At 41.2% G+C, this 23,541-nt stretch overlaps 5 protein-coding genes across 9 annotated transcripts; 2 read left to right on the top strand and 3 right to left on the bottom strand.

Moving 5' to 3' along the window:
- Nucleotides 1-301: 301 nt before the first annotated feature.
- On the bottom strand, nucleotides 302-2,282 carry LOC112463287 (vacuolar protein-sorting-associated protein 36). Its single transcript, XM_025029598.1, has 6 exons — nucleotides 2,187-2,282; nucleotides 1,839-2,034; nucleotides 1,393-1,748; nucleotides 1,164-1,328; nucleotides 881-1,096; nucleotides 302-805 (listed from the first exon to the last, which is right to left on the bottom strand). The coding sequence occupies exons 1-6, from the start codon at nucleotides 2,280-2,282 to the stop codon at nucleotides 626-628; spliced, it is 1,209 nt and encodes a 402-aa protein (XP_024885366.1). The 3' UTR covers nucleotides 302-625.
- Nucleotides 2,283-2,910: 628 nt separating this feature from the next.
- On the top strand, nucleotides 2,911-12,276 carry LOC112463269 (myotubularin-related protein 13). Its single transcript, XM_025029554.1, has 12 exons — nucleotides 2,911-3,664; nucleotides 3,969-4,054; nucleotides 4,130-4,417; nucleotides 4,512-4,731; nucleotides 4,836-5,077; nucleotides 5,164-9,473; nucleotides 9,556-9,703; nucleotides 9,960-10,105; nucleotides 10,191-10,417; nucleotides 10,556-10,762; nucleotides 10,851-10,933; nucleotides 11,176-12,276. The coding sequence occupies exons 1-12, from the start codon at nucleotides 3,565-3,567 to the stop codon at nucleotides 11,266-11,268; spliced, it is 6,150 nt and encodes a 2,049-aa protein (XP_024885322.1). The 5' UTR covers nucleotides 2,911-3,564; the 3' UTR covers nucleotides 11,269-12,276.
- Nucleotides 12,277-12,329: 53 nt separating this feature from the next.
- On the bottom strand, nucleotides 12,330-13,953 carry LOC112463270 (zinc finger CCHC-type and RNA-binding motif-containing protein 1-like). Its single transcript, XM_025029555.1, has 4 exons — nucleotides 13,595-13,953; nucleotides 13,397-13,508; nucleotides 12,635-12,982; nucleotides 12,330-12,527 (listed from the first exon to the last, which is right to left on the bottom strand). Exons 1-4 carry the CDS (start codon nucleotides 13,705-13,707, stop codon nucleotides 12,402-12,404), a joined length of 699 nt encoding a protein of 232 aa, XP_024885323.1. The 5' UTR covers nucleotides 13,708-13,953; the 3' UTR covers nucleotides 12,330-12,401.
- Nucleotides 13,954-14,385: 432 nt separating this feature from the next.
- Nucleotides 14,386-19,357, bottom strand: LOC112463285 (centrosome-associated zinc finger protein CP190). 5 transcript variants are annotated; one of them, XM_025029594.1, is made up of 5 exons: nucleotides 19,253-19,357; nucleotides 17,851-18,047; nucleotides 17,586-17,725; nucleotides 17,082-17,345; nucleotides 14,386-17,007 (listed from the first exon to the last, which is right to left on the bottom strand). In XM_025029594.1, the coding sequence occupies exons 2-5, from the start codon at nucleotides 18,016-18,018 to the stop codon at nucleotides 14,940-14,942; spliced, it is 2,640 nt and encodes an 879-aa protein (XP_024885362.1). In that variant the 5' UTR covers nucleotides 18,019-18,047; nucleotides 19,253-19,357; the 3' UTR covers nucleotides 14,386-14,939. The 5 variants fall into 5 exon arrangements, with proteins under 5 accessions (XP_024885362.1, XP_024885359.1, XP_024885361.1 ...); XM_025029591.1 differs by having other exon boundaries at nucleotides 17,851-18,067; XM_025029593.1 differs by lacking the exon at nucleotides 19,253-19,357 and adding an exon at nucleotides 18,810-19,134.
- A 981-nt stretch (nucleotides 19,358-20,338) lies between these two features.
- LOC112463338 (NADH dehydrogenase [ubiquinone] 1 alpha subcomplex subunit 13) lies at nucleotides 20,339-21,717 on the top strand. The gene is made up of 3 exons (XM_025029694.1): nucleotides 20,339-20,704; nucleotides 20,787-20,937; nucleotides 21,094-21,717. The coding sequence occupies exons 1-3, from the start codon at nucleotides 20,599-20,601 to the stop codon at nucleotides 21,299-21,301; spliced, it is 465 nt and encodes a 154-aa protein (XP_024885462.1). The 5' UTR covers nucleotides 20,339-20,598; the 3' UTR covers nucleotides 21,302-21,717.
- Nucleotides 21,718-23,541: the final 1,824 nt, after the last annotated feature.

A 23,541-nucleotide genomic window follows, 5' to 3' on the forward strand; every position in this document is an offset into this window, starting at 1 on the left:
AATAAATTTAAAAATATATATATTTCGATTAATGGACAACGCCTTGCATTTCATTATCTCATCTGATAAATAATTTATTCTGTTAAATCTAAGAAGCATGCAGTTACCTTATTATTTACTTTATCAACAATTTAATAAACATATTATTATGTAGAATTTTACGCGTATTTCCTATTATTTGAAAAATTATTTCTGTTCAGAAATTAAACATAGATATAAAATTTATTTTATTTCTGATCTCATACAATTTACAACTACAATAAAGTACGTATTTTTTTCAATGCTTTGATTTTTAAAATAAAATATATTATTATACGATTATATAGGTATCTTTTCATACAATGTTTGTGAATCTTACCAGGGAAGTAATTATTACATTAATAGGTTGAAGTTGTAAAAAAAAAATTACATAAATTTATAACGTTATAAAGAAGTAAATAATTAAAAATAAGTATTATTTATATTTGACAAGATAATTAAATTTTAACAGCGTTTAATTTAACTGCATATTTTGGACATATGAAAACTTAAAAAATATATAAAACTTTGAAGCGTTGGTGTTACACGATGGCGGCCAACATTAGTTCAAAAAGGCAATCAATTGTATATTTGTGATAGCTTAAAATTATTCACTAGATATTTCCTCTAAAAATAGATTGGGATAGAATCTCAGAGCTTCTATCGAATCGTCCCTGCAGGCTTTGCCGTGCTTCTCCGTGACTAGCAATCGTTCGCGTGCTAATAATACCGATATACCCTCTGATTGTGCAAGATCTTCGGCCGTCATAGGTCCTTTTTCTTTCAACTAAAAATTTTGTGGGAGATACAGTAAAGAAGTTAAATAATTTTGGCTACATTTATCGTGTTATTCAATGCTTACCAATTCCGTTATACGATCTATGACAGCATTATCGTCGTGAGAACGAATTTGAAGTACCATAACACCGCTATCAAAACTTCTCAACACAATTGGTAAACCTAAGGGCGCCAATTGTCTGCTGGCGTGTAATAAATCCTCAGGAGATAAAAGTTCCAAACCTCTCGCTCTATTCACACGACAGTAAACGTCTGTGAGTGTCATCATGCCGCCGACTTCCTGAAACCGGATATATAACATTTCTTTAATCGTTCTTTACATTCAATAAGCGATATATCCTGCAAACCTTTATCGGCTCTTCCAAGATAGATGCAAGCTGTTTCGCTAATTGTTCCAAGTACTCGTTGCTACTCTTGTACGCATCTCTCGTTACTGGATCGTCGATACCTAAGCTCATTAAGTAAGCCTTAAATCTGACAGTTTCATCCTCCGTTATATCTCCTTGTCTTGCCTGCAATGATCCTGCATTATGAACCTCAACCTGTCAGCTTTACAAAGGAATTATTGAAAATCACCCTTATTTTAGCCGAAATGGTCTTTGAGATGGCCACCATATCTTTAGCCATATCCATAAGCTTCGTAAGATCTTGAAATGCCAATGATATACTTTCGTCAGTTTCTTTCTGCTTCTCTTGTAGACTTCTTTCAATACCTATAATACCCGTTCGGGTTTTTATGCGAGGTGGCAGTTTTGTGTTTTCTTGATTATCACGTACATTGGGGACGATTAATCCAGGAGCAGGAGCAAACTCCCACATTTGTCTCATAATGGTATCGGACAATTGCGTTATAAAATTTGGATCGAGACCTTCTTTGAATGACAATTTAACATAATTGTACAAGCTATTATCCGTTGGACCAGGCATCTTATCTACAAACATACAAATGTTCCATTTAACTAAATAACTTGGAAATAATTTCCATATATATCTATATATACTCGTTAGGCCTTAAATCTTACCAACTGCAGGTTCAGACAGATGTAGCACAATCTTCTTACTACGCCCGAAGGAAAACGGACCAGGATTTTCCTCTTCGAAGAAAACGATATGTCTAAGTGACAATGACAAGCAGGTATTACCTCGTGGTATATCGCCAGGCCTGCCCCAGAGTATTCTGTGACTGGTTAGGATTAATTCACCATTTTCGAAATTTGTCTATCAAAATAAGAAATTATTTTAGTATTAATATATCTACTTAGGTATAAAATTAGAACGATTAATTATCAGATCTAAACATCTAGCACACACTTTTCTCCGAGCCACTGGGCAAAATTCTGTTCCTTTCAGCCGCAAGTAGTATTTATTACCTTTGTGTCACCGTCGTAGAGGCGCACGACCATATCACGTCTCACATAAACCTCGTTTGGCATAAACCGAGAATCAGCGTATTCGAACCTGTTCATCGTGGCGACTGACGAACTGTCTGTCAACTGTCAAATCCAAGTGTCAAAGAGAAAAATCATATTTACCTCATGTGATTGCCGTGAACTAAGATTGATTTAGATGGGCTGCCGGCTCGCGCGCGCAACGCGAACTGCTCGCCGCTCGGTACGCGTTGATCGACCATCGGTTAATTAAATATTATATTCAAGTATTTGTTGATTCAAAAATTTGCAACAACCAATCTCACTTTTCTTCAATAAATGTGTGAAATAAAAAAATTTACAGAAATATACATAAAAATTTGCGACCTACCGTTCGAACGTAAATCCATGGACAAATTCCGCTTTTAAAATATTGGTGCGTTCCAAAATTCTTGAAAAAGAATTTCGTTCGCGCTTATCGAACGTAGGCTGGATTCGGGGAGCGCGCTATTAGCGCTATTTGCTTGTTCTATCCTTGTTTTACACCTGATGAGCGATAAAGACAGAATGATGCAATAGCGCTAATAGCGCGCTCCTCGAATGCAGCCATAATGTATCCACAATTGTCCACAATCCGGTTATCCACTGCGATGCCGACTGCCGGCAGACGGCAGAACGACGAAAAAAAAACCACCCTGGCCGCTCGAGGCTCGACCGCTCGAGTAGCGGCGGTGCTGGGCGCCTGGGCCGCCCGGGCGATGCGCTCTCATCTTCGTTTTGCGTAATCGTTGGATGTTTCGGCCCGTATTCTCGCCGTATAGCGAGTAGCGAGCTCAACAAACCCTCAATGTGGCGTTTGAGTTTGGCAGGTTATGGATTGAGGTTTCGGGGTGTGGCATCGTTATTCGGCGGGTCCGCGTCCGCGGGACGTTGCGAAACGCGGCAGTAGCGACCTAGCCTAGCGAGTACCGACGTGATCGTTGAGTGAGACGCGCGCGAGTGTTCGTGCAAGTGTTCGTGCACGCGAAATTTCTTCGCTCGTGTTCCCTTTTTTTTCCTTTTTCTTTTTCTTTCATTCTTTCCTAACGCAAATGCGCGAGAGCTCGGCGTTGCTTCCGTAATTCCGTAATTTTACGGCAACTTGACGTTTTCACGCATTACTTGATAGAGCGTAGGAAAAATCCCGTGGAACAATCGCGGGAGCTACGTGACGTGACGATGTACGGAACATTTTCAAATCGATCCCCGCGTTGACGCGTGTCCGTGTGTACATCGCCTCCACGTTTGACACAAGGTAGACCAAGTCAAGTCGCTAAGCCGCACGACGAGGCAGGCGGCAGGCCACGGTCCATGAAATCACGTGTAACAAACGCGACGTGGGATGTTGAGCGCAACCACCCCCACTCAGCCCCACGAATACACCGAGATGTCTCGGTTAGCCGACTACTTTGTAGTGGTCGGCTACGATCACGAGAAAGAAAGTAAGTCATTGTCAAAGATTGCGCTTGACCAAGATTCACCATTTTTCTCTTTAGTATTATTTCAGTTTAATTTAATTTTCTACGTTAAAATAAATGATGATTAGATGTCCAGGTATTGAAAATTGAACAAAGTGTACAATTGAAAATGACAGATATAACTGGTTTAACATTCTGCAACTACATGTAACAAATTCTCAGTGGCAAATGCTCTACTAACTTGCTATTGCACTAACTGTGCACATCAACAAATATATAATATATATGTGCATCTGTTTTACATATGTGCATGTTTTTGTGATTGTAGGGGGTGGTGTGAGTAGTGGAGTAATATTACAACGATTCCCAGAGAAAGATTGGCCAGATACACCTTTCATCGAAGGAATAGAATGGGTAAAACTATTTCTTTTTTGGAAGACAGATTTGTTATGTCGCCATGTTATTTACATATTGTGTCCTACCTTATAGTTTTGTCAACCGCAAGGATGGGCCTTGTCGACGGAAAGGCAAGAGCCACGCTTCTTTGTTTCAATATTGACGGATATCGATGCAAATCGACATTACTGCGCTTGCATGTGCTTCAATGAAACGGTATCGATCGTGCCAAGCAAACCTGTGGACGAGGAAGAAGATCCCGTAGATGGAGATAGTCGGCCCTTGGTCAGGGCGATACCCGCCATTGCGCATCATAGCATTATGTACGCACCCAAATGTCTGGTGCTGGTTTCCAGACTCGATTACATAGAAACATTTAGAGTATGTGAAAATATTTAATTATACATTTAATGTAATTAAATCGTCAACTATGTTTTCCTGGTAGTTTATTAATAATGATTTATTATTCTTGCAGAATTGTCTTGGTATTATATACACGGTGTACGTGGAAAATCTTGGTATACCGTTAGAGACGTTAGTTGGAAACATATTAGGATGTATTCAAGTACCTCCCGCTGGTGGGCCACAGGTACGATTCAGCATCGGAGCAGGGGATCGTCAGGCACTTCAACCACCAATTAGTCCTTCTCTTCCCATAACTCATACTAGTGTAAATTTATTATTTCAGCAACTAGGTAAGAACGTGATTGTGATGAAACATGAAATTTGCAATGATTTATACACACAACTCAATATATATTCAATTATATTACTAACCAATAAATAATTTTATTTCTAGGTATTCGCAATGTGTTAGTATTATTTTGCGCAGTCATGACAGAACACAAGATACTTTTCCATTCTGCCAGTTATTCTCGACTGACCGAAGGGTGTCGTGCCCTAACTGCGTTGATGTATCCATTCAGATATTCGCATGTTTACATTCCTCTTTTGCCAGCGGCTTTAGTCGAAATTCTTAGTACTCCAACACCATTTATTATGGGGGTACACAGTTCGTTGAAATACGAAGTTGCGGAACTTGTAAGGAAAACTTTTATGTAACTTTGAGAAACCATTTATTCTAATTTAAACTCTCGTTTGCTATTTATAATCGTCCTTATTTACAGATGGATGTAATAGTTGCCGATCTGGACGGAGGTTCCTTAACAGTTCCGGATGGTGTCTCGCTTGCTTTACTACCGGAGCCGTTGCTCTCGCAAACGCAGGATGCGTTATCTCTGGTGTTGCAGCCAGAATTGGCGTGCGCGGATTACGCGTTTCCTCCGCTCGCAACGAGAGCTCCGCATTCTCCCATGCTCGACAAGGAACTCAGAGCAGTGTTTATGAGAACCTTTGCTCAATTGTTGCAAGGATACCGGAGCTGCTTGACGTTGATACGAATACATCCGAAAGCTGTTATCACTTTTCACAAAGCCGCATTTTTGGGAGAGAGGGGTTTAACGGACTGCGATTTCACCACGAGAGTTTTGGATTGCATGTTTTTTACATCTTTTATCGCAGAAAGAGGTCCACCCTGGAGACCTTGCGACGTGTGGGACGAATTGTACAGTAATTTGAGCGATCAGTTGAAGCAGGAAGCGCAGGATCATCGAGTTATACTGACGCACATCCAAGAACTAGCGCAACAGTTATATCTGAACGAAAACCCGAATCCTCAACCATACGTGCAGAAGATCCTGAAGCCACCCGAGGGTGCGTTTGCGAGGATTCATCAGCCTCTCTTGCCACGTATCAATCCGGAGCAGGTTCAAGCGATCATCGACGAGGGTCTTGCGAAGAATAATCTCAAAGTCAGATTGTCGTCCTTGAGGCCGATTCAACCTCGCATCGTGCCTATGGGTCCGCACATTTCATTTGTTCATGACACTAGGCACCTGGTTAGCAACTCCGCTCGTAGACTAGAAGTATTACGCAATTGTATCAACTGTATATTCGAGAATAAGATCTCGGACGCTCGCAAGACGTTTCCAGCTGTCTTGCGAGCTTTGAAAAGCAAAGCGGCACGGTTAGCGCTCTGCATGGAGTTGTCGCAACATGTAGTCGGGAACAAGGCTATGCTAGAGCATCAACAATTCGATCTAGTGGTGCGTCTGATGAATTGCGCGCTGCAAGACGACTCGTCGATGGATGAACACGGAGTCGCCGCTGCACTGCTGCCGCTCGCCACCGCGTTCTGTAGGAAGTTGTGCACCGGCGTAATTCAATTCGCGTACACCTGCATCCAGGAGCATCCGGTATGGCAGAATCAACAATTTTGGGAAGACGCCTTCTATTTAGACGTTCAGAAAGACATCAAACGCCTGTATCTGCCGGGTGACAATTCGCCACCCAGACTTATGAACGATGGTATTCTGAGTCCTATCAGTCCGCGGGATGGGAAAGAATTTCCGTACCGCGATCGATATTCCATCTATCAGGCTCAGGAACCGTCGGCGCTGGAAATAGCCGCGGATCAGATGCGGATCTGGCTGTCCATCGATCCCGAGAAACAGAAAGAGCTGGTTAATAGCGAGGAGAGCACCATGTACAGCCAGGCCATTCATTATGCCAATCGAATGGTCTATCTACTAGTACCTTTAGACATCGGCTCAAAGACGCATCGTCAAGATCACATCTATGACGACGAACGCGCCAGTAACAGCATTACGAATAGCGTGGCAAGCGACAGCGGCGACGCTGAATCCGGATTCGAGGAGACTGACCCGGGGGAGACCGGCAGTGCCGTCATTCGGATGGTCTCGCGATTCGTCGATCGCGTGTGTACCGAGGGCGGCGTCAGCGCCGAGCACGTGCGTTGCCTGCATCAAATGGTCCCGGGTGTTGTTCACATGCACATCGAGACGCTCGAGGCAGTCCACAGGGAAAGCAAGAGACTGCCACCGATACAAAAGCCGAAGATTTTGACGCCAAACATGCTGCCTGGCGAGGAGGTGATAATGGACGGCTTGCGCGTTTACCTGCTGCCGGACGGCAGAGAGGAAAGTTCCTCAGGATTGCCCAAGATACCGCCTCTCTTGCCAGCCGAGGGTGCAATCTTCCTCACGAATTACAGGATAGTGTTCAAAGGTATACCTTGCGATCCGTTCGCCTGCGAGCAATTGGTCGTCCGTGCTTTCCCCGTGACGTCTTTGACTAAGGAAAAGCGCGTCGCTGTGCAACATCTGGCGCATTTGGATCAATGCCTTCAAGAGGGTCTACAATTACGTTCTTGCACGTTCCAGTTGATAAAATTGGCCTTCGACGAGGAAGTTACGCCCGAGAATATCGACACTCTGAGGAAATTGGTGCACAAAGCTAGATATCCGCCGCACATCTTCCATCATTTCGCCTTCAACGGTCAGGTCTTGGTCACGCAAACGGCACATCACAAGGGCAAGGAGAAAAACGCTACCCTAAAGGGTTTCGCGAAAAAAACGCTGTTGAAGACCGCGCGAAAGGCCGGTTTTAAACCGAAACAATCGTCCAAACGGCAAAAGTACGTGCTACCGAATATGAATCTCATCAACAGCAACAACAAGTACATGACGTCGCCTGGCCGAATGAGTCTACCGATGACCGATAGCAATGATCTTAGCCACGACGACGATCTCAGCGTGGACGATTTCGAGATACCCGGGGTGGTGACGCAACCTCCGACCGATGCCAAGACCCTCGAACGTTTGTCCGAGCGTAGCTACGTCCGGGACTGGTACCGACTGGGCCTCTATTCGAACGGACCGCACAACAATCGTCGCAACGAACCCTTCCGACTGACCTCGGTGAACTGCGCTTACATGATTTGCCGCAGCTACCCTGCGCTTCTGATCGTGCCCACTTCCGTGTCGGACGAGAGCATTCGACGATTCTGCAGACTTCATCGTCACAGTAGAATGCCAGTTGTCACCTGGAGACATCCGCGAACAAAGGCGTTGCTAATTAGGGGCGCCGGTTATCACGGGAAAGGTGTAATGGGCATGCTGAAGGCCCATCCGACCTCCGGCAGTAATCTAAAAACCACGTCCTCGGAGACTACCTCTTCTCTGGAGCAAGAGAAATACATGATGGCACTCGTTGCCGCGACCCCGCTCTCCGTACTGCGTCAAGGTTCCGCTTGGGGTATGTCCGACAGCTCTCTAAGTATAGACTCGTTATTACTGGCGGCGGAAGATCGTAACGCCACGCCTGAACAATCGCGTCGCAATCCGTTCAACAAACCCCTCGGCACTCTCAGTTCGTCGGGCGGCAAAGGTCCCAAGAATTTCGGTCGATGGGGTTCTTTGAAAGACAAAAGACACAATTCGCAGGCTTCCTTGACTTCCGTTCATCACCAGCGTGGAACCGTCAGACATTCCGCGGATTCCGACAGCGGCACGGAATGCGTTCACACGTTTCAACGCGCCGCTCTTTACATTCTGGGCGAGAAGGCACACATGAAAGGCGTCAAGGCAGAATCCACTCCCAAGACGGACTTTATTCCGGTAGAATATTACGACGTGAGGCACACGAAGGCTGCATTTAAGAAGCTGATGCGAGCGTGCGTGCCCAGCTCACCGAACGTCGAACCCGATCAAAGTTTCTACAGACTCATCGAGAGCTCGGAGTGGTTGCAGCAACTGCAGAGCCTGATGCAGCTAGCGGGGGCAGTCATAGACCTCATGGATATGCAGGGCTCGTCGGTGGCGGTTTGCCTGGAAGATGGTTGGGACACTACGACCACCGTTTGTTCCGTAGCGCAGGTGTGTCTCGATCCGCATTACCGAACGATCGACGGCTTCAGAACCTTGATCGAAAAGGAGTGGCTTGGATTCGGGCACAGATTCGGCCACAGGAGCAACCTCGCCGCGAATTCGCAAACGACAAACTTCACACCTACGTTTCTACAGTTCCTCGACATAGTGCATCAAATACAGAAACAATTTCCTCTGGCCTTCGAGTTCAACGAGTACTATTTGAAGTTCTTAGCTTATCACTCGGTGTCCTGCCGCTTTCGTACATTTCTATTGGACTGCGAGTTTGATAGAGTCGAGTGCGGCATTACCGCCATAGAGGATAAAAGAGGTTCCTTGACAAGTCATCACAAGGGCGTGGACACCGGTAGCGACGACGAAACGATCTATCCTGGTGGTAGACTAGCGGGAACGAACAAACAAACACTTGGCTGTAATCTTGGACAAAGTATATTTGATTACATAGAGAAACAACACGCGAGATGTCCGTTGTTCTACAATTTTATGTACACCCCGAACACGGAGAATCCTGTTTTGCGACCAGTCTCGCATCTGCCGAGCTTGGACATCTGGCAGTTTTACCTGGAAGAAGAACTGGCACACGGTCCAGCGTATGATCTTGAAGTGCTGCAGCAGGATTCCCAGCAGGAGGAAGAGGCCGAAGCTGCGGATGGCGTGGTTAAGAGCAATCGTAAAGTGGTTACTCAGGGGTAATTATTTGTATATAAATGCTACATTCAACGCTCGCGTGAAGAAATCGCTCGCGAAATTACAGATTACCATCTTTTCCAGATACGACGGAGTCAGCACAATGGTGCCCGACCAGTTTTCGCATCTTTTAGAAGAAATTCACAAGTTGGAAACCGAATTGGGACATTTACCGCAAAAGTGGAAAGTCCTCTGGGATAAACTCGAGTTGCCGAACACTGACTCCCTTGCTGTAAGTCGCAACAGAATATTCATGCAGTTCTTTATACCAAGTTATTCTCGCGAGTATCATCGCAAGAAAAACTCAAAATATATTTGACACTGTATATATACTGTGTTGTGTAATTTATTTTTAAATTATATTTTTCTTCTTATCTACGATGTGTCAAAGATTAAGTTTTGAGACTTCGTCACAGTCCGAATATATTTCGGCATAATTTTAACTATTATAAAACCATATAATCGTTATCGATTTTCTTTTTTTCTAGCGGCACGCATCATTCAGCACGGCACTCGTACGGTATCACGGTCGATTGATTCATAAACGTTCTACTTTAGAACTGTTATTGCGTGGCAAACTTGCCGGTGGAAATACTACCGGAAACGAAGGTTCTGTTTATGCGCATCCACACAGGTATCATCATATCATCAATGTCAATCTGTAGAATCTGCTTAGATTCGTTGATTACGTATACCATGAATGCAAACATTTGCTAAAGGTTCGAACGACTGGATTCCGCGACGCCGACTCACTGCGACGCGTGTTCCGGCGTATTATGGGGCCCTGTGAAGGCTGGATTGAGATGCATCGATTGCGGTCATGTGTGTCACGACAAATGCGCGGATGCTGTGCCAAAGAATTGCACAAAATATAAAGCTGTGACGGATAATCTCCAGACTCACACACTTACGAGAAGTGGCGGCGATAACGGAAGCGTAAACTCAAGTATGCGCTCATTTCATTAATCTAAATGGCTAATTGAGGATTTCTCACATAAACTACTCTTTCTAGTTGTGCCACAACTATTCTCTTCAATCTATTTTCACTACTATGTACCTACTATTATGATCTTTTTCTTATTAGGTGTGACAACTATACAAACATCTTCCCAGCAATATTATGAACAATTCTCGAGTAATGTGGCGGAAAATAGAACGCACGAGGGCTATCTTTATAAACGAGGAGCTCTATTAAAGGGCTGGAAACAAAGATGGTTCGTACTAGATTCTATAAAACATCAACTGAGATATTACGACGCAGTGGAAGACTCGCATTGTAAAGGATATATAGGTATGTAATCGAACTAAAAAAATATGGGTAATATAACATAAAGTTTAAAAGTAGAACAAAGTGTAAATTACAAAATCACATATTATAGATTTAGCTGAGGTGGTATCTGTCACTCCAGCTGCGCCAATGCCAGGACCACCAAAGAAAACAGATGATAAATCCTTCTTCGATGTAAGTACATATTCTACTTTGGTGGAAAAATACACGCGGTTTAAATAAAATAAAAAATTTTATAAAAAATGTATTAACACTTTTCAAGATCAATCATTTCAAGTAAATTACAAAAATATAAATTTTATACTAGTAATTTTTATAGATTCATAGCTTTTTTCAATTTTGCGAATCGATTTATTTTTATACAATATTGTTGAAATGTAATTTTTGCAAACATGATAAAATTATTTTTTTTACAGCTTCGTACAAACAGACGGACATACAACTTTTGCGCTGCTGACGCAGCCACAGCACAAGAATGGATCGAAAAGGTTCAAGCGTGCTTACAATAGTGTCACAACGCTTGATTATAGTACTAATTTCAAATTCTGGATGTGACTGACATATAGAGAAGAAAAAACACAGATTTTAATTTTGTTACATAATCTTGTATAGTCTAATTGTATGCATCATAGACTGCAGTAATCTTGCTTTAAGTATTTTAAAACGCAAACTCTCGTTGGACTGAAAAATAGTATCATAAATTAAATGTGATACATCCATATCCTCAATATAGGATTAGTATGTGAATATAATGTACATTTTTTTTGTGATTATATCGTTATATTAAATTTATATTCATCGAGCTGGAAGATGAGAGATCGCTATATAATGCGTCGCGCCTAAAAATCCTTTTTATTTTGTTTAATATATTTTCCAATGTTAAATTATGATGAATTATAAAAAACGAATATAGCTCATATATAATAAATTGTGCACTGAAATTGTCTATTGAAATGTATACAGCATGTCTCAAGATCACCACAGTTTCTGATATCTGTGAATTTTTTAGCAAATTGGGATCAATTTTTCCTTAATAACGAACTATAAATTGATTATAAATTTAACTTAAAATAAACGATTGCTAATCGCAACTATCTTTTAGCAGCACAAATAAATTGGACCCTATTCTTCAAGTAAATTTTTTTCTCAGCGAAATTTTAATTTGGATTATGTTATATTACTAAAACGGCTAATATTTTAACCAAGAAAAGACGAATTCTAAATTTTTTCTAAATTGTAAAAAGATCGCTTTCTCTCTTACAAAATTGGTTAACTTGGGATATTCTGTGTATATGAATAAATATACATACATATATATATATATATATATATATATATATATATAACTATTATCTAAATATTATTGTAATTAATATTATTACTTGATAAGTTGCGAACTTGTTTGTTAAAAGTGTTAAGTTCAAAGCTTGTGAGAAAGACAATTTCTATCTCTAAATATGTTAAGAATATTTGATTAATACTCCTGCCATGCTGACAGTAAAGTTAAATTAAGAATACATTTGTAGCACTTTTTATCATAGTTTGAAAAGTTTCTTAATTTGAAAACAAAAAGCGATACTATTTATATATATTTATCGATATATACATTTTCGAGATTTTACACCATTTCATATCACATACATTACTCGCTAAAATCTTCTTCGTCACTGAAATAGTTATTCTTTTTATAACGTTTCCTCGGTGCAGTCAAAGTTTCTTTTCTATCATATTCATCTGCTTCTCTACGTTCCATTTCAGACCGTTTTTGCTGAAATATAAAGTAACATGAGTAAAAATGTGCATTTTTTTGCTCCATAAAATTTTAACTTATTCATTCGTCTCATTTCACGTTTCAATTAAAAATTATGATTATACCTCAAGTGCAATAACGGCACTTAACGTTTCTGGTTCCTCTTCCGTATCATCATCGACGTTATAGACGTCGTCGATGTTGCGTTTTGGTTTTCTTGTTGCTTCATCGCTATCGCTATCATAATAACTTGTGTCGTACTTTTCTTGTTTCACATTTTTCTTACGTATCCTGACTCTTTTCGCTGGCGGTTCCCTAGGACCTAATGAGTTATTGGTGCAGCAATACGATAAATGTCCTTCCTGCCCACATTCATAGCACTGCGACTTGTCGGGATAATCTCTACGACGTATAAATTCAGTGCTGCGACCATTGTCGACTGCTATTGAACTTTTCAGAGTGCGACCAAGTACCTAACAATAAAAAAAAGGGAAGAGGCTGTTAACAACATATAGATAATCTCTATTGGTGCTATTTAAAATTGTGATTTTAGCCTTTATCTCTCCTCTTTTTAAAATTAAGAAAAGGCAAAAAGCATAATTTCAATTAATTTCTCATTAGAACAACTCTAAATGAGAATTCTGCAAGTTGAACGTTTCGTGTGGGAATTTTTTTAATTTTCTATTTTACGAATATAAAATAAAATTTTACTGATATTTTAAAGCTATACTGATAATGATATTCCTTTTTAATAAGTTTTAAAATTATATGGTCGCGCAGAAACGCATTTCCACGTGCAATCGAATGATTAAGCAACGTGATTATTTGAATGACGTGCGGCATCAAACAATTAGAGAAATAAATAAATACTATAAATTGAAATTTACCTCCGTATTATTAAGAGCTTTCGCACAAGACACGGCATCTTCCGTTTTAAGAAATAGCACGAAAGCAACGCCGCGACTACGTCGCGTTACCTTGTCTTTCAATATTGTTACTCTGTAAATAAACGACATAAATATTTTGCACGATACACATATATGGAGACTCGACGCTTGACAGCAAAATGCTTATAAGTAACTCACTTGACAATTTTCCCGTAACTTTCCAATAGCTGATGTACATCATTGTTGGTTAAGGAGAACGGTAAATTCGACACGTAAACAGTCGATTTACTTGGAGCGATACGACCGTTCATATCTTCATAAATTTATTTTATAAAAATTATATATATATGACAAAGTCTACAGTTGGCTTCACATGTCTTTTTTTTTGTTACTTTAATCTTTGAGCTTTCAAATATCTCATCGAGAAGCATTTCACGGATACACCATAGAGACAAAAGTAAACTGCTTCCAATTTAGGTTAGGATAAAGATGAAGTAAAAAAAGTTTCTGCTATTGCTGAACTGTCTGCACTAGTTCACCAATAGAAAACAGACTTTATTTCGTATTTGTGATATAAGTTTATATATATATATATATGTTATATATATTATATATTGTGATGTAAGGTTTTTTCTATATTATATATATATATATATATATATATATATATTATATATATATATATATATTTTTATATTTTTTCCATATAATTGTGCACAATCAAAAATGTAAAACAAAATGCGCTCATATTCTGATTTTTATTCTCATTATAGCCTTTGCCTCCTGTAGAAATTATAGTTTATAGTTTATTATCGATTGCAGTATAAAAGATTACAGGCGATAAGTATTTGGAAGGAACATCCGTTTGCAAGAATCCTTTTAAACGTGATAATATATTTTCATTCTGCGGAATAGTATTTAAAAAACTACGTGATTGGTCACCAATATACTTTGGCATATCTAATTTTTATATTCTCACGAAATAAATCTATAAATCTTAATTTATATTTTATTAATATAAGCTACATATGCATATACGTATCTAAAAAAAACTTTCCAAATTGAAACATTACAGATTCTTATCCTAGACTCTTAAAGGTGCCACCGCTGTAAACAATCTCGATCGAGATTATTAGAGATTTTACGCTTCTGTTGTAAAATACATATTTTAGCTTATGTTCAAATTTGCTTTTCAACAAAATAATCAATGTGTGTCGGTGCACAACGATAAAATTCACATGTACAAGCTCATAAGATGTCTTCAATAATACCGCTCCTTCCTAAACAGCTAAATATAGCAATTTGATTAAATTTTGTGGGCTTACTGCTAAATATATTGTGTGGCAAAGTCGGTATGGCTGCATTGCGCTCGTTTGCATCACCGTCCGCTATCAACACAAACGTTACACAGATTATAAGATAAAATAAGATATATAAAATGAAAATTTCCATTAAAGAGTGTTGCTTTAAAAATTAAACTATAGCCATGGTGAAAGTTAATAACATATTACAGAAGCAAATAAAAAATACAATATTACAGTATTCATGATTCTGTTAGCCCTTCGCTATCTTCGTCCCATTCAGCAGTGAAACTCTGCACTTTCTTATGTTGTTTATCAGTAGTTTCTTCCATGTCTTCCTCTACCATGTCGCCCTCGACGTGCTCTTCCTCAATGATCATAACAGATTCTTGTTGCCCATCCATACTATTGCTCTGTTCGCTGCATTGTTCCTCGTCGTACTCTACTATCTCCGTTTGTTCTTCGACATATTGTATCACTTCTTCCACCTGATTATCAGCGCACTCCTCCAACATCTCTTGAGGCACCTCCTGCGCCTCCTCTTCCTCCATAACTTCCTCCATAACTTCTTCCTCGACCTCCTCGACCTCCTCAACCTCCTCGACTACCTCCTCTACTATCTCTTCGGTTTCCTGTGCAACCTCGCCGGGCTGATACTCCTCATAGGATCGATGATCGGCCTCCTCAGCACCATGAATGTACACGATCATACCGTCGTCCGTGCCCTGCATCACTATTTGCTCATTATCGGCGATATCCAACTGTTGCGGCTGTTGATGATGATTGTTCTCGGCATGCTGATAACTTTCATCATTGTTAACTAACATGATCATGTGCTGGCTCTCCAATTCGTGCTCACTATAATTGATGTTATGTGCCATATCATCCAACATCTCTGGCACAATGTATTGCTCCTCATTCGTAACTTTCACCATCTCCATGGTTTCTTCTTCCTGTGTTTCCGGAGTAGTCTCAGCATCTCCGACACCGAGGGAAGCGGCTATACCGCTGGCGACATGGCTGAGAGCCTCCGCTTCGGATGACGGTTCTAACGGAATAGTCGGCGCGGACGGAGGAGGCTCGGTGGTGTCTCTCTGTAATTCTTTATGCGCACAGTCCAGATGTACTTGTAAATTTGTCACGCGCACAAACACCTTGCCACAGTATGGACAACGATGGCCCTTGGTCTCTTTACCATCCGCCAAACCTACATGTCCGCTATTCAATTCGTGAGTGGTGAGTTCGGTGATACTCTTGAACGACTGATTGCATTGGTTGCACTGAATATCTTCCGAAGGTAGGGAGTGATGTCGGTTAGGAGGCCGATGATTATGATTTATTTGGTGACGCACCAGCAGAGTTTCCGACAAGGCAACGTACGAACAGGACTGACATTTCGGAAAGCACATGCTCTTCGGCGGCGGCACGTTGTGCTTGGTATAAAGATGATACATCAAAATGTTACGCTTAGTTGCCTTATAGCCGCAATGCTCGCAAACCCTCGGATCAAACTTCTCCTCGTGCACATCTTGCATATGTCTTCTATACATGTAATAATTGGTATATTCCTCGTCCAAATCACACTTGTTGCATTTCCAGGGACCTGTCTCGCCGTCGATACTGCCGTTACACTTGGAATCGTTTTCATCATTATTGCTGGCCAACAGATGGTCCGATTTTAAAACCACGTAAGATACTTTTGTTTTGCTAGCAATATTACTGTCGGAGGATTTTGCTTCTTTCTGCATGATCTTCAAGCGAATATTTTTATTGTTCTTTACTAAATGGGGATATTTTTTTAACACTTCTCTGATGATCTTTGCGTGATTGTTGATAGAATCATCGGTACTTGGGCGATTCGTCTTAGGCTTTTCCACATTTTCTTTTTCCTCCAGATCAAAACGTACTCGTTTAGACGGACCGTCTTGAGATCTCTGGTAATTCTTCGATATACTCCAATCATCGTCCGAATTTGTGTCTCTCAAGTTCTTTTCGCTCTCCTGATTTTCCTCTTCCTCATCTTCGGTTGTATCATTTTTACTATCTCTGTCGGGCGAATGCTTACGAGAGGAATTTCCTTTTTTATCTATGTCGGATGCTTGAACAATAGGCTTTGTATTGTACGTAATGTCATCGAATGAAGAAAATACTCCCAGAGCAATATCATCTGCTTCCGGAAGATCGAATCTGGATGGGCCAGGAGTCGTTTCCTGTTTATGTATCGAAGATGCACTGTGGAATGTTCGTACTTCATAATTCATCGCTGGCATGGGTGGAGATTCATCCAGCTTTCTCTTCCATATGGGAAGTCTTAAAAGATAGAGATTATTGAAATTTTATCGTTTTATAAGACTGTTTGGAGCATTAAATTATGGAATACGTACTTTCTACCTGGCAATGGTTGCCCAGATAAAGTCGGTGTAGTCGAACTGGTGGAGCTGACAATCGCTTTTGTAGTTGGAGTTGGAGGTTTCGAGACGGCTATCACTGGACGCGTAGGTGTTTTTGCCATATCATCTTGCATTTTGCTCGTGTTAAATTGAGCGTCGAGCAACTTTGTTAGGACCGTCATGTTCATTTTTTGCGCTGTACGATACAAAGCATGTTGCTCCGACGTCCAATATTCCAATTGTCCAGTGTACATAAAACTGTATATAAATGTGCAATCAATTAAATATAAACGACAAAAATGTTTCAGCATGAATATTAAAGCGTGAATATAAGTGTGAAGGTGAGATTAATTTTTAGTTGGAGTTTGGGTCCGAGAGTTCTGACCCTCGTCCCGTGTATGCCTTGGTTTTATAAGAGGATGATTGGAACACGAAAGGAGTATGGGGTGAATGAAAACCCATGTTAAATATATTAAAGCAATAAATATTAAAACGTACCTTATAATAGACTTAACACACTCGTAAGGCATATCTGAAGGCATAATTATTACACCATTAAAATTTTCATCCTTCTCTTTTTGCTGTTCTTCGAGTTGCATAAAATAGTCTGTACATGTTGTCACCACAAGTCGATGAGCCTGAGAAGAAATTTCTTTTAATAATATTATTGATAATTTTAAAAATATGTTTAGAAATATTTTTCAATATTATTGCTTCATACTAATAACAAGCTTCATACTAATAAGCATCACATTATTTATACCTGTACAGTAATATCACTTGTAGGAAATTTAATTTTGAGATCGAGAAATTGTTCCTCCGAGTAAAGAGTCTGAAGTCGTTGAAGAAAAAACGATCCCCAATTATCCACCTTTACTTGCTTCAAGCCACGCGCAGGGGGTGACTTCTCTTGAATCACTCCTGACTCCATTATCAAGTATTTGACAGAAGTATCGATACCTGGTTCAATATATTATATACTGAAAATAAATATTATTTCTATGACAAATATTATAAATAGAAAGTTATATATGTATAAACTGTTCAAATTTTTCTACTTTTCAGAAGATAGAACACCATATGACAATCAACAGAAAAATTGGATTTTAATGAAAAATATTTAGTTTCAAAGATTTAATAGGTAACAAATATTATTCATTCTTTAATTTGCATTCTACTGTTTATAGGTATAAGGTATTATAAAACGAATAAATACAGTCTAGAATAAAGTTTTGTATCTTATTTTTTTCTACTTTAATGTAAGATTCTGGGATCAAAGTTAACATTTACAATTATAGTTATGTAATATAATAATTGTAATCTATTGTGCAAATAATATTACGGAGCAGTAAAAAAAAAATAAAATAAGCTAATTTCATAAAGAACATACTGCCGCTGCAATCTTCATAAAGCCTCCTTTCCTATCTACACTACTTATTTCTCTAATACATTTTCCAAAATAATTTTTCTTTGCTCGAATACAATGCTAAATCCCTCTCTTTCCAGTTTCGCGCAAATCACAGAAGAACTTTAAAAGTTTTATTAACGGCATTAATTTTTATTAACGCAATGGTGCAGCAGACTAATTCTCGAAAGTAACAAGAGAGTGCCATACATGCGTGAGACTTGTAACGTAATTTCAACGTATTTGACACGATGCTTCACCTATCGCGCTTCTTATCGGAAGAATCGTAGAAAAAAACATCTTGCTACGTCTTTTACCTAAGAAGAACGCCAACGCGAGTTCGGGGAGGTATTGCTTCTCATAAGTGGGGAAGATGAGAGGAGGCAGGCAGATAAGATCGCGGGACGCGGAGCTGTGCTAGAAACGGGACGAATTACAAATCTCTGGGACGACGACGACGAGGACGTTACGCACGAGACAACAGCCAGATTTTCTAACAGCCCGGGCCCCGGGGCCCCGGAGCAAGACACTGGTTCGCGACGTTCGCGTACGGCTACGTACGGCGTACGATATACGCGTCCGTCGGCCGTCCGCGAGCTCTGCCCAGCCGCCCCAAACCGCCCGTGATCCACGATGACGGATGACGGATGAAGAATCCAGTGGCCTGTGGCCTGTGGCTGGCCCGCCCCGGCCGTACCCGTGCGCCCGTGCCCCGTACGCGGGAATCGAAAATGCCCTATTGCACTTATAATTCACATACCTATTCAGCAGGATCTCAATATTTCCCGTTCAGCACCATCTCTTACGAATTTTCTCAGTATACAATCAACCGCAAGCATCCCACTATGTATCGTGACTCACAGATGGAGCTGTACGCGTTCGATCCGGAACCCGAGAGCCGAGAGTTCAGTCCGATGTCGCAGTCGCGCCGAAGCGACCGGATGTGACGTCAGTCAGTTCCGGCGTAGCGTCAGCGTCACTAGCGTCGTTCATTTGTATGTCATGTGAATTCATGAAAATTGGACTTGCTTACTGCAATTAATGCTAGGTCTACAATGCGAGTCATAAAGTCGTGGAGTCGTAAAAATTGACCAATCACAATCGAATTTGAAGAGAATAATCGACTGTGATTGGTCAATTCTTACGACTCACGACTTTACGACTCGCATTGTAGACCTAGCATATAACTATCCCCCTCGCACTACCACGATAAACAGTTCTGATTCGTCTATCGTGGATTTTATCCAAATAGAATAAAGCGATCTAAAAATCATTTAAATGGCATATTTTAAAGTAAAAAAATGTCCTTAAGTTACTTATTATTAGTCCTTTTCGCGAACGAGTACTTTTGGACAATTTTGCGGAACCTCTGAATTAAAATTCTAAAATGCCATTCACACACACACACACATACACGCACACAAGCATGTCGCGTCTCATGCGATTATTTTTATATTTTGATTAATAAAAAGAATAAAATTGTTTCACCAGTCCACCATCAGTGACACCAGTCACCAGGACCCCTATTCTGTAACTCTAACGACAGTGTCGGTATCGTTATGTCGTCGTTGCGCAGCTTTTTTTCCATATAGTATACCTGCGCAACGACAACGTAACGATACCGACACTGTCGTTACAAGTTACAGAATAGGGGTCCTAGTGGATACGTCTTTATGATCGTATTGATCGTTCATCATGGTCGCGTTCAGCAGACCAAACCGCTCAGTAGCAGTCGAACGTGATTGGCTCTTACTTTTAGAACCAACCAATCAACGCAGAGTGTTGATAAGACGACACTCAACAGTTGTGTCTGCTGAACGCGGCCAATCATGTACTTAAAATGGCCGTACAAGCGTGCAAGGCCAACAATTAAAAGAAAGATTGCGGACATTTATGATAATATTGATAATGTAAGGGACGAATGTTTTTCAAGCCCTTAGCCGGCTTAGCCCTTACCAGGTTACCAGTTATCCAGGTCGCATCACGCGTGGAGTGATGCGAGTGCGGTTCTAGCTTCTAGCTCCAAAACTCCAAACGTTGTCGCTCGTCGTCGAGCCCCGAGGGCGAGAGGAGATTGAAAAGAACTGACAAGTGACAACTGACAAGATGAACGCGACGACGACGGAGGGTAGAAGAATACAGGATCTTCCACCAAAAGGCGGCTATGGCCCCATCCAAACGGAAAGAGTGAAATTGCGTACCATTCTTGGCGGTAAAGATTTCATTAGCTGGTTGGAAAGGTTAAGGAGGCACGTCGTCAAATTATGTAATAACGTTGTCATGAAAATTTACAGCTAAGAGCACGCTCGGGCTTCTGGTGGGCACCACGATCGTCGGATTCTATGCCTATTATCTCAATTTTAAGTACATCAGGCGACAGCAGATCGAGATGAGAAGCGCACGCTTGGCGATATTTCCAGCATTATTGGCGGAACGAGATAGAGCGTAAGAATGCTGAATGCCGAATGTCTCACGAATGTATCTTTAACTTAAATATGTGTCAACTTTGAGTGCCTGAGCCTGACAATCTTAAAACATTTACAATTAAACGTTTACAATGCCTACAATCGCTCTCTTTTTTTTTTGTTTTTCTTCGCGCAGCGTCTTGAAACAAATGAGACGTAATCGAGATGTGGAAGCAGAATTGATGAAGAACGTCGAAGGATGGGAAGTCGGAACGTACTTTGGGGAACCTATATTCTTCCTGGACGATGAAAATCAGTGGAGAGAACCGTTGTTCTGTGAACATTTTGTGCACGCTGACTACAGTCACGTTAAAGCACGGGCCGAGCGTCATGCATGGATGTAGGACGTTGTAGGAGTATCGTGTTATCAGTACTTGGCATTCAGATGTTAGCCAGCTACGGATTGTAATACGACAACCTGAAAAAAGTAGTCTTAATAATAATAATAATAATGAGTATAATTATTGCAAGTCATAATTATTATCAATAACATTTTGAAACTATAGGTTATAATAAAATTGCTACGTAACATTTCCGTTTGTCAATATTCTTTCATCTTTTTTCTCTTTACATTTCTTTGCGATAAATTTCACCTAAGGGCAACAAGTACGTTCAATGATAATAATCTCTGTGGTATAGAAGTTTTCTCTTTTTTAAATGTAGCAAATATGAAATGGAACATTATAAGATAATAGAAATGCCTATTTCACACGTATTTTATTTTAAAAAATTAAGCGAATAAATATATAGACACGATACACACATCTCGAGTTTCTCTCTTTTATTTGTCATATCGGTCTACTTATTTGTTTGTTCACATCACAGATACGCGTCGATAGTCGAGATAGGTCTAGGGTTGACATTTTTCATTTTTGTCCATCAATCGAAGAGGAGAAAAATGCAGGTTTATCCAAGATACTCCAAGATATATAGAAAAATAAATGGCATTCTAGATCTATCTCTTAACGGTTACGTGAAATCTATTTAAGTTTTATTTCCCGACCTACTGAAAAAAGCAAGGAAATTCGTGTATTTCTTTGTAAAATGAGCTTTCTAAAAATATAAATGTAAATTCTCCATCAAAGAAGTCTAACAAGGCCGGTATTCGTAATCGGTTCTTATATTTAAGACCGTCTTAAGTACAATCTTAAGACGTCATGAACCAATCACAGAGCCGTATTAGCATCTTAAGACGGTCTTGAAATAAGAATCGACTATGAATACCGGCCTAAAGTTCAAGTTTCTCTGCGAACCGTTATAATAGGCTTTCTGTAAATACGATAAGCGATCAATGTTCAGTTGTGCCATCACTAGCGCACGCTTCCTGGGCTTCCTGTAAATGCAAATGAAGCGAAATCGATTAAATCTGCTGTTATCTGTTATTGTTGCCGCGTTTCAAGATTATGCAACTTGGACTTGAATAGAGTTTATTTTGGCTCTTGTCAACAATATTTAAGTTCTTTTGCCAAGATATTGCGATAAAAATCGATTCCAAATTCTCGTTAGAAATCTATTTTTAAAATCACCCTCGAGACCTTGCTCGAGACGCAAGAGTCTGGTTGATCGAGCAAAACATCTTTCTTAGTTCCTTTGTAAAAATATACGTATGTATGTACGTAAATGATATAAAGTCCATAATAATCTCCCAATTCGCGATTCGATGGAAACGCGACCTATAAACAGTATAAACGATCATCGCGCGCAAGTCGCGAGGCGCGATAAACCGAACACACTATTAATTCGCGCTTAAATCGATCGAGGAGCGATTCAAATTCCCCCGTCCGTCCCCGTGCTCTCGCGAGCGAAAGTGTCAATGGCCGATGGCCAATGGGCGATCGACGATCGGCTCGCGCTCGCGGCAATCGCCAATCGGCGACGCTCTGGCGCCCACGTGGACGCGGCAACGGCAACGGTGGTTGCCGAATCAGCCGAATGCCGCGTATAGACGCGCGAGTGCCGCGAGTCGGTCATGTCCTAAAAGTGTCACGTGCTCGCGGCGTCGTTCTCGATTTTTTCTCGGCGAGGGCGAGTGGGATATACCTACTGTGAGAACTGGGACAAGTGGGACAATGCGATTTCTAAAAACGCGGCAACGCGCTCGCGCTCGGCCGGGCTGAGGCCGAGGGGCTGCTGTACGCGCTACGCGCGCGGCGTCGGTCGGGGCATTCGGAGCTCCGCGTTGCCGTTCCGTCGCCCATGGTCGCCCGTCACCCGTCACCCGTCACCCGTCACCGGCGGCGAAACAAGTGTCTGTGTACAAGATGGCGGCGCCCGGAGTGTTCACTGTCGCGAAGGTCGCCAGGAAGCAGCAGCGCGTGTTAGTGTCAGTGATGTCAGCGATGCCGCAGCGACGAGTGTCAGTGTGAAGTGACCGGACACGGGACTGACGGGTGGCTGCGGAGTGTGGAGGCTGGGGCTGCGTGCGCGCTAGCTACCGCAACGACGACCCGACCCGAGCCGATCCGGCCGACCGACCGACCGACCGGTGCGGTGCGGACGGCACGACGCGATACGGCGGAGTCGCAGAGTACGGGACGGTGTAGCGCGGCGCGGAACGGTGCGGTGCAGGGCAGCGCGCTGCCTA

Source organism: Temnothorax curvispinosus, unplaced genomic scaffold (assembly GCF_003070985.1).
Source record: "Temnothorax curvispinosus isolate PA1 unplaced genomic scaffold, ASM307098v1 QBEX01013138.1, whole genome shotgun sequence".
Classification (NCBI taxonomy): Eukaryota; Metazoa; Arthropoda; class Insecta; order Hymenoptera; family Formicidae; genus Temnothorax; species Temnothorax curvispinosus.